At 38.5% G+C, this 14,525-nt stretch overlaps 1 protein-coding gene across 2 annotated transcripts in view; it reads left to right on the forward strand.

The window, feature by feature from the left end:
• The first annotated feature begins 12,271 nt into the window (after window positions 1-12,271).
• Window positions 12,272-14,525, forward strand: part of LOC110838483 (neurotrimin-like) — a 124,185-nt gene continuing 121,931 nt past the window's right edge. Inside the window, exon 1 of one of the 2 annotated variants that reach the window (XM_022081694.2) lies at window positions 12,272-12,555. In XM_022081694.2, coding sequence (XP_021937386.1) covers window positions 12,498-12,555 — 58 coding nt within the window. In that variant the 5' untranslated portion in view covers window positions 12,272-12,497. The remainder of the gene's footprint in view (window positions 12,556-14,525) is intronic. The other variant, XM_087355358.1, reaches the window with a different exon arrangement.

The raw sequence follows: 14,525 nt of genomic DNA on the forward strand, positions 1-14,525 counted from the left end.
GGTTGGCCAAATTAAGTGGTAAACCTACGAACAGACACAGGAGCCCAGGACGGACGGGAAATGAAGGGCAAGAAGATCCCTCCTCCATGCGACACTTGGACAAGGCTCCTGCTAGTGAGATGTGACGCTATAAATCGCCAGGCGCGAAAACACGCGATCCCTACCATGGGGCGTCTTACTGCATGAAGCTGGACTTTGCAATAACTAGACCATCTGTCTAGAAGCGGGAGGCGGCACCCGTTGGCGATGACATTGGCGGGGTAGAGGGAATTGAGGGGGCGAACTACCCTTCATCACTACTCTCAACGCATGATTGTTCTTTCCTGAGGCTACTGTAACCCTCCTACTTAAAAAAAACGTTCTTCTGATTTAAAACCTTTAAAATTGTGATTACTCCATACGTCAAGAGGGCATTTACCTCTCACGAGGGTTCAGCCCTCTTAATTTACTTCCACCTAAAACATCATTGATGGAATACAACTTTTTGGTATGTTTTTTCTACATCTACGCAGATGGAGTAAACTTCTCCTAAATGCTCTCCTTGTGATTTTTAGAAACGTCATTCGTCTCCATATCCACTTTTGCTGAAGACACAAATATTTTCTTGATAACACAGACATATTTTTACAAAACTTATCACACTACATACCACACGCTGCGACGAGACAGAGATTATCATGTCTCGTATTACATTTAACGTATCCTACATTCCTATCAAAGAATGTTTGTACATGTAGTCGGAAAATCTGAAAGAAAGAGATAACCTGATAGTCATACGCTCAGATGGTAAGATAATTATTAAAACCAATATGAGATATCAGGGTGTAATCTAGAGTCTAGAGTCTAGAGTCTAGAGTTTAGCTGGGCCCTATACTGAGACAGATGAGTCTTGATTCTAGACCCATCTGTCTCAGTATAGGGCCCAGCTGTGCGCTTCTGTGGGTATAATATAACAGCCGAGCTTCATAAAAACGAGAAAATCGTCTACTAGCTTAGCGACGAGCAGCCTGTCAAGCGGAAGTTGTTCAATGGGAACAGTTTAGTTTTGTTACGATATAGATCCCCATTACCAAATTTCATCGAAACCCATTTATTAGTTCCGGTTCTGAAATACGCGGGCCAATGAACAGACGAAACACTACATGAACTTCATTAGAGTGGTTAATAACAATTATTTTTACGGTATGTCGATTAATGAATATAACCTAATTTGCTATGAAACAATTTAAATCAGAGAGAGTTTCTCGGCGTACACACAGACGTGTTCCCTACGTCATGGAACGGCGATGATGTTCTATTTTCTAAGATCACTATAGAGAGAAATTGAAGAAAAGAATTCTTGACCTGTTTTAAATCTGATATTTGACCCAGGAATCTTAAGGGTACTCTGATGTAACTAGATCCTTCAGATGGAGTTTGTCTGAATCTCTTCAACACAACGACCATTAATGTTAGAGATACTGGGGCACAGTATAGAGTTTACCAAGAAACATAACCCCTCAAATACGCCTTCATAATAAATTATTATCATTCACGCTCCTAATTGGTAAACCGCAACTCTGCTTGTTCCCACCTCTGTGTTCTACAAAATACAACAACCAGGAAATTCGGACTATAATGGACACATCTCATATTTGTCCCTTTCTTGGCCCAAGTTACCTTTTCGCTGACAAAAATGTTATATTAACAAATTACGAAAGCGTTTAAGTAATCAAAGTTCTCTTATTTTTGCCCTTTGTTGAAGCCGCTAAACAATGTACACTGTTATAACAATAGCGCTTATTTTGGAATTTTAAATAACTTTCAGATTGAGAATGAAAGTGTAAACTTTCACTAGTGCAATCAAGATTCTAAAATAGAAAACAGGATTCAGACGACATGATTATATCAAAACTTCTTCATACTAAGAGCAGTACCTTATTTTATTAACTATCACAATATACACCGAATCTCATTAAAAACTATCGATTTCACATACTAAATCAATCTATATACGTTTAGCTAGTATCATGCTATTTGAAGCCGAGTTGGTAATTAATAACGAGTAAAATATTAAAATACGATTATATTATATAATTTCTTGACTAACACAGGACTTTTGTAAGGTTAGGAACTCAAATCTACGAAGTTACAGTAACCTCGAACTGAAAAAAAACAAGAAATGCTCTTGGTGACAAGCCACTTGGGAGAGAGAGGGAGAGGGAGAGAGTGAGAAGGATATAAAGAGGATAACATTCAGACTGTTCGTAACTACGGGGGTTATTAGGGTGACAGTTGGATGGAACTGACTCTTGTTCGTCTTCCATGGTTGGCTGCAGTATCAGCGATATTGAACCTTCGCTTTACCACCACCAGGAGGACAGTAAGGTAGGTATTACTTTGTCATTTAGAGAGAGAGAGAGAGAGAGAGAGACAAACTTAACAAAATGAGCAGGTCTACTTTCCAGCTCGTCTTCCATCACTAACAAGGTTTCTGCAGCTGAGTAGGTTGGAACGACATTAAGATATTTTGGTGCCAAGTAAAACGTCATAAAACTCTCTTCTTAAAATTTAGATCTGGCAGTCTTTAATGCAACATGGCTTAAATAAAAAAACAAAGATTTACTGTTGTAAGACCCACACTCCCGATAGTAATCCACGTGATAAAACCCGGCTCAGCAATGTAGTCTGCATTGCTATAGTCTGCCAAGCAGACTTAATTTTGTGCCCTGATAATCTGAACGGCTGTGTTCGAATTAAGGACTTACAATTTACTCTGCCATGTGACACTCCCTTCAACAGTGTTCCAATTCCCTGGCCACAATGGCGAGTCCATCCCTTTTGATACATCAGACCTCACCACAAAGTGACGACGGCGAAGACGATGACAAGGAAACACTAGAGCAGTGTAATGAAGAACTTCGCCTCTGGCGTGTTTGTGGAGTATCTGCCACTCGGATGAATAATTCTGCAGCTGAGTTACGTCACAAAGAATGTTAGAATAAAATGGAAAACAACAAATTTCTTTCCATCCTTTGCTGATTTCAAGATGTATGCATAGTTTAGGTAATTTACTTAATGAATATCGGGGATAAACAATAACCATGTATGATTTGAGGTTTTCAGAGCGCTGTTTAGTCTGGTAGATGTTAACCAACGTTTCAGAGGTCATACTGTCTCCATCATCAGGGCGGTGAGTATGAAGATTTCTGTCTTCTGGGTTGTTGCGCTGTGTAGTCTGGTCGATGTTAACCAACGTTTCAGAGGTCATACTGCCTCCATAATCAGGGCGACACAGCGGTGAGGATGAAGATTTCTGTATTTTGAGTTATTGCGCTGTGTAGTCTGGTCGATGTTAACCAACGTTTCAGAGGTCATACTGCCTCCGTCATTAGGGAGATGAGTATGAAGGTTTCTGTCTTCTGGGTTGTTGCACTGTGTAGTCTGGTAGATGTTTACCAACGTTTCAGGGGTCATACTGCCTCCGTCATCAGGGCGATGAGTATGAAGATTTCTGTCTTCTGGGTTGTTGCGCTGTGTAGTCTGGTCGATGTTAACCAACGTTTCAGAGGTCATACTGCGTCCGTCATCAGGGCGATGAGTATGAAGATTTCTGTCTTCTGGGTTGTTGCGCTGTGTAGTCTGGTCGATGTTAACCAACGTTTCAGAGGTCATACTGCCTCCGTCATCAGGGTGATGAGTATGAAGATTTCTGTCTTCTGGGTTGTTGCGCTGTGTAGTCTGGTCGATGTTAACCAACGTTTCAGAGATCATACTGCGTCCGTCATCAGGGTGATGAGTATGAAGATTTCTGTCTTCTGGGTTGTTGCGCTGTGTAGTCTGGTCGATGTTAACCAACGTTTCAGAGGTCATACTGCGTCCGTCATCAGGGCGATGAGTATGAAGATTTCTGTCTTCTGGGTTGTTGCGCTGTGTAGTCTGGTCGATGTTAACCAACGTTTCAGAGGTCATACTGCGTCCGTCATCAGGGCGATGAGTATGAAGATTTCTGTCTTCTGGGTTGTTGCGCTGTGTAGTCTGGTCGATGTTAACCAACGTTTCAGAGGTCATACTGCCTCCGTCATCAGGGTGATGAGTATGAAGATTTATGTCTTCTGGGTTGTTGCGCTGTGTAGTCTGGTCGATGTTAACCAACGTTTCGGAGGTCATACTGCCTCCGTCATCAGGGCGATGAATTGCCCTGATGACGGAGGCAGTATGACCTCTGAAACGTTGGTAAACATCTACCGTACTATACAGCGCAACAAACCAGAACACAGAAATCTTCAATAACCAAGTAACATTTCATTTAAGAATAGGACTATTTGCTTCCATTTATTGTCTTTAAAATAAATCGATTTTCAGCACAAAATATAAAGCGATATTTTACTAAAATTAATAGCACACTTTAAAGACAAAACCTTTCAAAGACCCACGTACATTCTGACACAACCTGAAATAACAAAAGACCATATGGGGAGATAGACCTAACAGCTTCCTTGCTGAGTTAGAGCAGAGAAAGTATTTTTCCACTGCAGTGGAAGACAAACAGACATATCTCAGTCTTCACTAGTCTGTTGTGCCAGTCTGCTTCAGAACAAAGTTGTGCCAATAAGGTTACACAGCAAGTAATTCCACGACGATGCAGAGAGCGCTCGTAACTGCTTGTTTGCTACCATCTTCTGTTCTTTTCAAAGTGATATAATGAACAACGCATGCGTCTATATTCGTACTTCTGGACTCACGCTATAACGATAATAATATTCTCTTCTACACCACGTCCTTACATCCGTTCTGCATATAGGAAGAAGCGAAATATGAATATATATACAATGGTGCCAAGAATACGATATCATTGCTCTACGAGTAAAGCAAACAATTGTAGGTACGTTTCCTAATTTGCTCATTTCATTGTTTTGTTTCGGTGAAGACGCAGTACACTGTTCTAGTGACGTTGAAGAGCGTGTGTATGGAATTCTATTTCCTGCGAGACTTAGTAATCAAAAGCTTTGAATTATTAAGATGTAGCTTATAACAAAGTAATGACATTTAGAACGAACTATAAAGGGAAAAATACAGTTAACTGTAAAGGACTCACAAATCAAAGGGGTTTAATTAAACATTACTCATATTTTACAAATGGTCCAATAACTTACCTCTTTTTCGCCATACTGGTCTCTGTAAAGAAAAGACAGACACACTTTAGTGGATCAGTCATTGATGCCAATGCATGGCTAATTAGAACTACACTCCAATATTATTTTGCAACACGTCGTTTCAATATCAGAGCCTGCAGGATTTTAAAGATAATTAGATTCAAGTTTATTTCTTATAATGATGTATTAATGACAGACTCATAAAAAGCATTCCAGAGTCAGGCCTTAAGTTAATAACTTCTGAAAATTGTGAATAATTCATTAAAATGTCTATGGAATGAAAGCGGCTTACTTACAATCCTTTGTTTTTTATTTTTTTGTATGCATTATATAAAGTGAATAAGTAAAGGGAAGGTATTTCCTCAGAGCCTCCATGTTACAGCTCAAGATTTCGTTTGAATTTAGTATTTGGTATTTAAACAAATACCTATCCTGCAAAATTAATCCCGTTTCGTAGCTGTTAACACAAACCTTACTTTACGTAAACTCAAGTCGAATTCATGGGTATTCCTAGAAACGACTCATAGTACACAATTTATCCGTGACGCGAAACATGTCACATTAATGTCTGCACTTGTATTTGTAACTGCACTGTAATAAAACCGACAATTGGCTGCCGTTCTTTATTCTCTCTGTCAAATAAAATATACGTACGTGTTTAAAGAGAAGCATATTTTGACAACTGAGTAAGTTTTCTTCAATTAAAAATTAAATAAATTACATCTAAATATCACAATTAAAACCAGCCACGGTGGTCTAGCGGTTAGAACGCTGGCCTTGTAATCCTGGGGTCTCGGGTTCGATTCCCGGCGGTGCCCGAATTTATAACTTGTGTTGGGCAAGGCCGTGGCCTAGGCAACACGAAGTTTTCCTCCGGGGGCTTCCCCGGTTTCTCCGTGGCATCCCAACAATTACTCCATTCACACACAGAAGAAGGCAATGGCAAACCACTTCTGGATCATCTGCCAAGAACGTATATGAACAGGTCCCAGTCCGAGAAAAGGATGGAAGGATCCTGTTCATATGGACCTGTCGTCAGACAGAACACTACAAATAAAAATAAATCACAATTAAACGGTAGTTAAAATATGAATAATACGTCGCAGGAATTGATGTATGATATGACAAGTGGGAAGGAAATAAATGGGTTGTGAACTTCTACTACACTGCTGGGCGTAACAGCCCTGAAGACAGCCATCTTCAATGGTATTTTAATTTCTGTTAAGCCTAAGTTTCGAAATGGATTCCACAGACGAGAAAATCGGTAAACACTTTTAGCTACTGATGGTTCTGATACAGAGAAGATAGTTAAGTAAAATGCTGCCATTAGGATAAGAAATTTTTAATTAGCAGAGAACCTCTTACTTTTAATTCACGAGGCGTCAAGTGAAGGCGGAACAATTCACTCCCACATCAACACGAATAAAGACGTATTAACAGTTATGCTTTTTCTGCTGCATGTAGACTGATGCGATAAGTTTATTTATCGCAGACTATGTAGAGCGTTGTTTTTCACAAGCCATTAAGACTGAAAGAGTTTCGTCTTAAAATGTGAGGCATAACATCAATTTCTTGTTAATTGTGAAGGTTTGGCAAGCATGTACAGTATCTGTGATAAATAGGGATACGGAGCATAGAAGTGCACTTAAATGAACTCTACAGACAAAGCAGAATGGGGAAGGGAATATTTTTCCTGGGGATAATCCACAATATCATGTAGACATCTTAACCAATTAATTATAAAGTTAAATATACTTTCAAAAATTTATAAAACTCACATCTAATTAATAAGAAAATGTGTCCCTAGACAAACGTACCAGAAGTTGTCGAAAGCACACACTTAGTCTTATTAGCCTTTATCAAATGACGAAGAGCTTGTTAAAGTACCTGTTTACGACTCCAAAACGGTTCTCATTTTATTTGGAATGTCAAAGAAAATACAAAATCATCAGACTGCTTGCCCCTTCGTGCAAATGTAAGGCCCACTTGTCTATATTTATATGGATGTATTATTATTTGTAAATGGAACTTCAAAGGCCCGTTTATTTGTATAGATTGTCGTTCTTGCTTTTTTGAAAACAAGCGTCCTCAAGAGAACAGCGACCTCATATTTCAACAAATTTTCTCTACTCTCTTACTAAATTCTTTTTACAATTTTTTCTTGCAGTTTCTGTAAACGTTCTGACAGTAATAGGAACAGTTGCGGAGAGAATGAGAGAATGAGAGAAAGCTCGGAAACAGGGGGGTAGATTGCATAAATGAAAGGCATTTCTCTTTCTTTAGAGTGACGCATATATAAGAAAAAAAAACCAACGCCTCGGGTAGGGCTACCCGCTCTGCACACCATGTCCCCTTCATAAGGAGACGCTTTGCTTAAGGCAACATTTGAATTTTTATGTCCTATTTCTGGAGCTGTTTGAGAAAAAGAATCTAGTAGCTGTAACAGGAGGGGACTGTTTTATCTGCACCTCCAGGTCCACTTCATCCAGCGGCCGTTGTGATTTTCGAACGCGAGAGTTGATATCTTTGATCGCTATTGATTGGTAACAGCGTAATTAAAACAAAATTGCATAGAACTTAAAAACTTGTTAATGTGAATGTATTTGCTACTGAAAGACGCTTAAACGGAAGAATACTGCACGAAGCGACAAAACTTTGCAAGCTAAACATTGATCACGCATGATCAACATGCGTAGATGAATCATCGGTCCATGATCATTGCCTCTAAGAAAGAAAGGTACCTAGAGATTTAAAAATATTTGCGTTGCCTTGATTTTGCACACATTCCTGCTCATGGAAACCTATCACTTCATGAACAAAACAGCTTCGACACAACAGTTTCCTGTTTGTGCTGATGATGTTAACTTATTGAGAGAAAACACAAATAATCACATCACTAATAAAAGAAAAATAACTGTATCAGACGCAATTAAGTTGTGTGGGGATGCAGTTTCTTTGAATGCTTGTTGTCTGAGAAGTTTCTTGAAGGAACTGAGGATAAACGGTCACGTTTTTAAGGACGAGAATCGAACCCGGTACCTATACAACACGCAGGAAGGGTACAGATTGGTATAACGTTACAATAAATAACCAAGAATGTGGCAGAATATCTTGAAGATGATGTATAATAAACATTCGTTCTCGCATTTGAAACGTTATTTACGCTTACCGAAGTGTAATTATAGCAAAATACTTAATACCGTCTACAAAACAATGTATTACTTCTATTTTGTACTTAAAATCCACTAGTTATTTATGTTCTTTGATCTGTTATCTTATGTTAATATGCAAATGAATGTTCAAATCATGAATTCAGATGGTGAAAAATAGTCACAAAATAAATTTATACAATAAAAGTGATTAAGCGTATAGACCAGGGGTGGAGAACCTGCGGCCTAAAGGCCACATATGGCATTCTAGGTCCTTAAGTGAGGCCTTTTGACTGAATCCAAATTTTACAGAACAAATGCTTTTATTTTTATTAATACATTTTTCAAGACGCCCTAAAGGTCACAAATGACGGATACCCATCTAGAGGATCAACTGAAACTGCGGACCTCCATGCTGCAACCAGACATTCAAATGCTTTCCAACAAAAAGCAGACACAACAAAGTCATTAAAAGATTAGTTATCTTTAAAATTAACAAATAGTTTTCATTTTTTGATATCATTAAGTACATAGTAGTTAGAATTTTACAAAATAATGTATATTTTTAAGTATATCTAATTGAAGTTTCTTGAATGCGGCCTTATTTGATTACAGCTAAATTAATGCGGCCTTCCAACATGAAACGGTTCCCCACCCCTGGTATAGTCTAATGTTGATGTATGACTTATTTTTCTTTAAGAAATTTACTTCGTTGTTGGTCTTATTTAAATGGAAAGGAGATAAACCGAATTCCTTTGTGTTTGACGGCTGTTCCGTCAGAATTTAACAGGTTCATTAACCTGAGCTTTCGTTTAATTTGGGGGATCTTCGCAAGGGAATGTTTCTGTATATAGGAGATAGAATCGGATAAGTACAAAGACTTACCTCTAAGTTGACAAGGAAGACTTCCCTTTCAATACCCTTATCACGTGTAACTGAATCATTTCAGTTCTACAATCAGTTTCGGAGTAAATACACGGTAACTATGGAAACAGGTAATGAACCACTTTAGTTAAAAGCACTGTATTTGGAACGACGGGAAATTACAAGCATGTCTAAGAGGTTTCTAATAAACACTTCTTGAGCGTTGATAAGTAAAACTAGGAAACAGCGCGAGCCTTTAGGTTCTTAGAATTTAAAGTATTTATGCGAAGACCCTACACCTACAAACAAAGAAGTCCTCTGTATGTAATGGCTAGCCCGGGTATTTTTGACAGTAAAATTTATTCTATTCTTCAGTTTCTTGTGGATATAAGTTTAAATGTTTACAGTCCTTGCCAAATACTGAAATCTGTGGCATTTCTAGAAACCACAAATCTCCAAAGATAGGGTTAATTTAATATAGTTAACTCTTTTACTTTGAAATATTCACAACAATAGCGAAACTCATAGACGTTCTCTTACTATATGAACTAATGACGTAATAATTTACGTGGAAATATAAAATATAATCATAAAACAATTTAATTTATTTTCTATGCACCATGCGACACATACAGACAGATGCGACAGCTTTTTATGTGGATAAAACAAATATTTATTGAGAAACGTAAAAAGTGTAATCAAATGGAATGTCCTACTAAATATTTAAATAAAGTTTTTTTCTTACCCTCACAGACGTTATGGGAGTAAGGAAGGAAGGAAGGATTATACAATGACACAACACGCTGATAAATCACAGGGGACGAATAATCCTGATTACGTTAAATCGTTAGACTATGTTCACTTACAACATAAACTAACAAAATACTGTATTTTTAACCTCGCCACGTCAGAAAGTTCGCGCCCTTCCATTTGCGGGCGTTACGGAGCGTGAGTCGTTTACCCCAGATGGGCGTCATCAACTTACTTCGTGGGCTTCGCCTCTCTCGTACAGTCCATTTTAGGCTTGATGCCTCCATAAGGAAATCTCTCAGGAGGTCGAATTGGATTACTGCAGCAGAACGACACTAAATCACAGCAGTGATTTGAAAACGTCCCGCGTCTGGAAGCGTTCGAATACCAAAGTGCTCGACGGACCAACTAAAAGTGCTCTGAAGCTGTCTTCTGTGTTGTAGCGCCTTGAAAACCTCAAATCCTACTTAAAAATAAGTTAATTTAGAGTTTTCATTACTAAAGCCTATCTATGCACTATGACGCTGTAGTCAGAATTACTGCTTCTTATTCGGAATTTCACTATTCAGAATCTAAGACCGGAACAATCTGACTAGAGGATTTTCTGAGTCACGCCTGGCGCTTGGTACGTCTACAAAACTGAAGCAATAATGCAATCCACAAGGCGCTCTTTTCGCATCTTTCCCAACTGAGCCTTTGCATTTAATATATATGTTCAGTTGATAAAAGTTATTTTTATTATTAGTGTTCTGTCTGACGACAGGTCCGTCCTCGGCAATTATGATTCAGAAGTGGTTTGCCATTTCCTTCTTCTGTGTGTGAATGGAGTAATTGTTGGGATGTCATGGAGAATCCGGGAAAGTTTCGGAGAAAAACTCCGTGATACCTGGACCACGGCCTTACCCAACACTAGTTATAAATTTGGGCACCACCGGGAATCGAACCCGGGACCCCAGGATTACAAGGCCAGCGTTCTAACCGCTAGACCACCGGGCGGTTTTGATAAAAGTATCATTACAGAAATTAACACATTACTACCGCTGTATATTGGCAATATAACCTAACTCCTTCCTACTGAAATTTAAATGTCTTAATGATATTCGTTATCTGTAAACCATCGAGTCTCATAAACGCTTGTCAGTAATATAGCTATTTCAATACACCCAACCTTTTCACGCAAAGGCGGTAAGTTATCCAGTTTCCGAAATGTTTGTTTATTTCGGAATGACAGACGTTGGACAAAACTAAGAAATTCTACAACGAGCCTAATATTTGCCTTAGACTTATGCCATCGTCGGAACTCACTATAAGTGATTGAAATGTGTAATACACACATACTAAACATTTTAAGTACTGACGTTTACGATTTTTTTTTTCGTAAATTGAAGTTGTTTTCCTTCAAAGTTCTAACATATCTTTTATTAATAATCTACATTTTATCAGATGATAAGACTCAAATTAAGCTCCAGCGCCAAAAATATATATGCAAACGAATGGATAACTCTTTATATTTCATTTAACGATGCTTGTATGTCAGCGTAGGTACAATGGAGTTATTAAGTTATTAAGCATCTGATAATGTCTAATGACTAACGATAATAAGTGCTCTCCATTCCTTAAATTGAAGTATACATTCAAATCCAATAAGAAATCAAATGCCTTGTCTTATCAATTCTAATTAATCTGCAGAGCTATGAAAACATAGATTCAGAAGCAGAATCCGACGGAGACTATCGTAATGGGATACCCTAATATGTTTGTAAGAGTTTTGCTCCATGTTGGTGTAAAATCATCTCATGAACTCATTTATCTTCACATTTAACGACCTTTAAAAGGCTCTGCTATTGCTGCAGACGTTTATCTGAGAAACAGATATATGCTCTTGCAAATCACGTGGAACGTAAGTGCACAGATAATTACATAACACTAACTCTTTAACACCTTATTTCCGTACTAGTTTAACAACTGTGAACTATTTTCAGGAGTTTAATTGCAGTATCGGTGTAATGGAAGGCATGTCGGTTACTTCTCACGGGAAATATTCATACTGTAATTAGCAGAAATATAATTAAAGGTCCTGTAAAGGCAACACCGGCTGAACCTAAAATCCATGAGTTTTTACTTTAATTTAAGTTAAATTAGATATATGTGTTCATAGGGAAGCGGTCTTTTTAATACCTTCGGAGATCTCGGCTTATTACAGTCTAGAAAGTACTTTTAACATTGCAATTAGAGAAATGAACGGGCTTAGTTTCTACTTTTAGCTAATGTTCGAGCGCGTTCTTTTGTGTCTATGAGAGACTGCGGAGCACGTGGCGAGTTGGTGCATACCCGCGCAGTAGGTGGAGTTACGCTCGTCTATAGGAAGTCAGTGCGCTTGCCTGTACAGAGCAACGCTTTGCCGGAAGGAGGCCGAAAGACGGTCCAAAGCAGTAGTCGTCCGAGGGACACAGGCGGACCGACCGACCGATCGACCGCGACTCGCGACGTCCTCCGAAGACACAAGTGACTGTGAGCAAGTGAACGAGCGTTGTGTTCAGTGGGTGGGTTGTCCTGACATGATCTCAGTGGACCGGTGCAGTGGCACGCTGACAGTGCCATGTCCGCCCGCCGGCTCGTAGCATCACTCTTCATATTCTTCATTGTTGTCGTGTCCGGTAAGAAGTCATAGCATGTTCCTTGCAGTTCACCACACGTCGGTTACGAGGAGAAAACGAAATATACAGACAGGCAATACAGTCTCAGTCTTTTAAATTACTTTGAAGCTAATGGCCTGCCAACAGAACCACCTTTGAACTTCCGACGATGAACGCTGCACCAGAGACATATCACGTTCACTTCTCACACATGAAAATTGTTGCTACACGTGGACAGCCAAAAAGACAGCGATGTTACGGACCACCCGGAAAGCGGTTTATAAGAATTCCATACATTTGACCTTTCAACTAAAACAAGTGTTCTTCATAAGTATTTTCACGATACAAAGTAATATTCTATCGCGCTAAAACACCTAATATAACAAAAATTTTATCACATTGCTAAAAGTTTTCATAAGCGTACGTTAGATTTGAGTTTCTCACGGCGATGAAGATGTTGGACTTCTGGGTTGGAACGCAATGGGAACTTGTGGTCAGATACCAAATTCGTAGGATCATACTGCTTCCATCATGAAACCTGGAAATGGAAGCAGTATGTACCTCCGAAACGTTGATATCAACCTACAAGTCCACAGGCGTAACACCCCAGTAGACCAACTTACACTTAATCAGCCTATAATAAATTACTCTTTACGTATATATGTATACAGTCTCGTCATTTTATACTCAGAACGAACACGAAACGTAACAACTGTCTGGTCACCAAAGTTACAGAATTCTCTACGTTCTATTTTAGATAATAAGAGATTAAATCATTCTGTACGCGTTTATATTACGGATAAATTAAAATTAACGTTGTATATTCTTTCTGAAGAGGTATAGCTACTGCATAGCATAATATCATAACTCATATCTTCATAGGAACACAGAGAAGTTGTTCTTTAATTGATTTTTCTGTCAGTAAGCACTGAACGTAGCGATTGAGATATTCATATTTCAGATTCATATCTTGGATGTCTCGGATTCGGTTATCGGCCCTGACACCGGCTACACTGATTTCTTGTTGGTTTTAAAGCAAATGCTCTGATAGTGAGCCTACATTAAAACAGGTCGCGACAGACTCCTTACAAATCTTTTCAGATTCATCGTTTACAGTCATCCTCCCCTTCGATATCATAAAACTTATGTAACTGGAAAAGTTGTTAAATAAACTATGAAAAAACTTTCAAAAGTCTTCAGACAAACGAAATGGTAGCCTACAATATTACTAAAAAAAGCAAATAATGTCTTTACTACGTCGTCCCTGAAAGTTTCAGTGCGAATTCAGTGTTGCTGTGTAAATTCATCTTCAGATTACGGTCTTTGTCGTGTGAGTGTACTAACTCTGTATCCATGTTCCTCCAGCAGCGATTTAATATAGCTCCTTCTCACTCAGAAATGTCTGAAAGAAACTTCAGTGGCAGAGGGGTGATGTACAAACAGTTATTATGACACACATAATGAAATATTTCTGAGATTATTAGTAATGTAGATATAAAATAGAAGTACGTCGTTTTAGAAGTTCTGATCGTGAAACACGAAGTCCTTTCTGGGGAGACAAGGTAAATATATTCTTAAAATTAAGCAACGGAGGATGAAAGAAAACACGAAATTCTGGTGAAGAAATCTAAACGAAAATAGTCTACCGATTTAGAAATAATGCATTCAGAAAAACTTTATGATAACTTGTTCGTTATTATAGTCAATATGTTTATTATAATTCTGTATTTCCATAATTTCTGTTTGCACAGCGAAATTATTAACATTAATTACAAGGAATGATATGCCAATTTCTTTATCGCTAGAATATTAGATTCTGGAATATCTAAAGGGCTAAGAGGTGAAGGATATCTCGGTCAGCCTCAGCTCATGCTAACCTCACGGTCAGGACTTTGGAAAAAGTGCTGGCACTGAATGTTAGGTACGAGCACAGGCAATCGCACTTTTTAAAATTTACAAAAGCTTAGCCAAAAATATTTGGCGCCAATACA

This window comes from Zootermopsis nevadensis, unplaced genomic scaffold (genome assembly GCF_977971745.1).
Source record: "Zootermopsis nevadensis isolate Lab colony 2312 unplaced genomic scaffold, Znev_1.0 Znev_ptg000024l, whole genome shotgun sequence".
NCBI lineage: Eukaryota > Metazoa > Arthropoda > Insecta > Blattodea > Termopsidae > Zootermopsis > Zootermopsis nevadensis.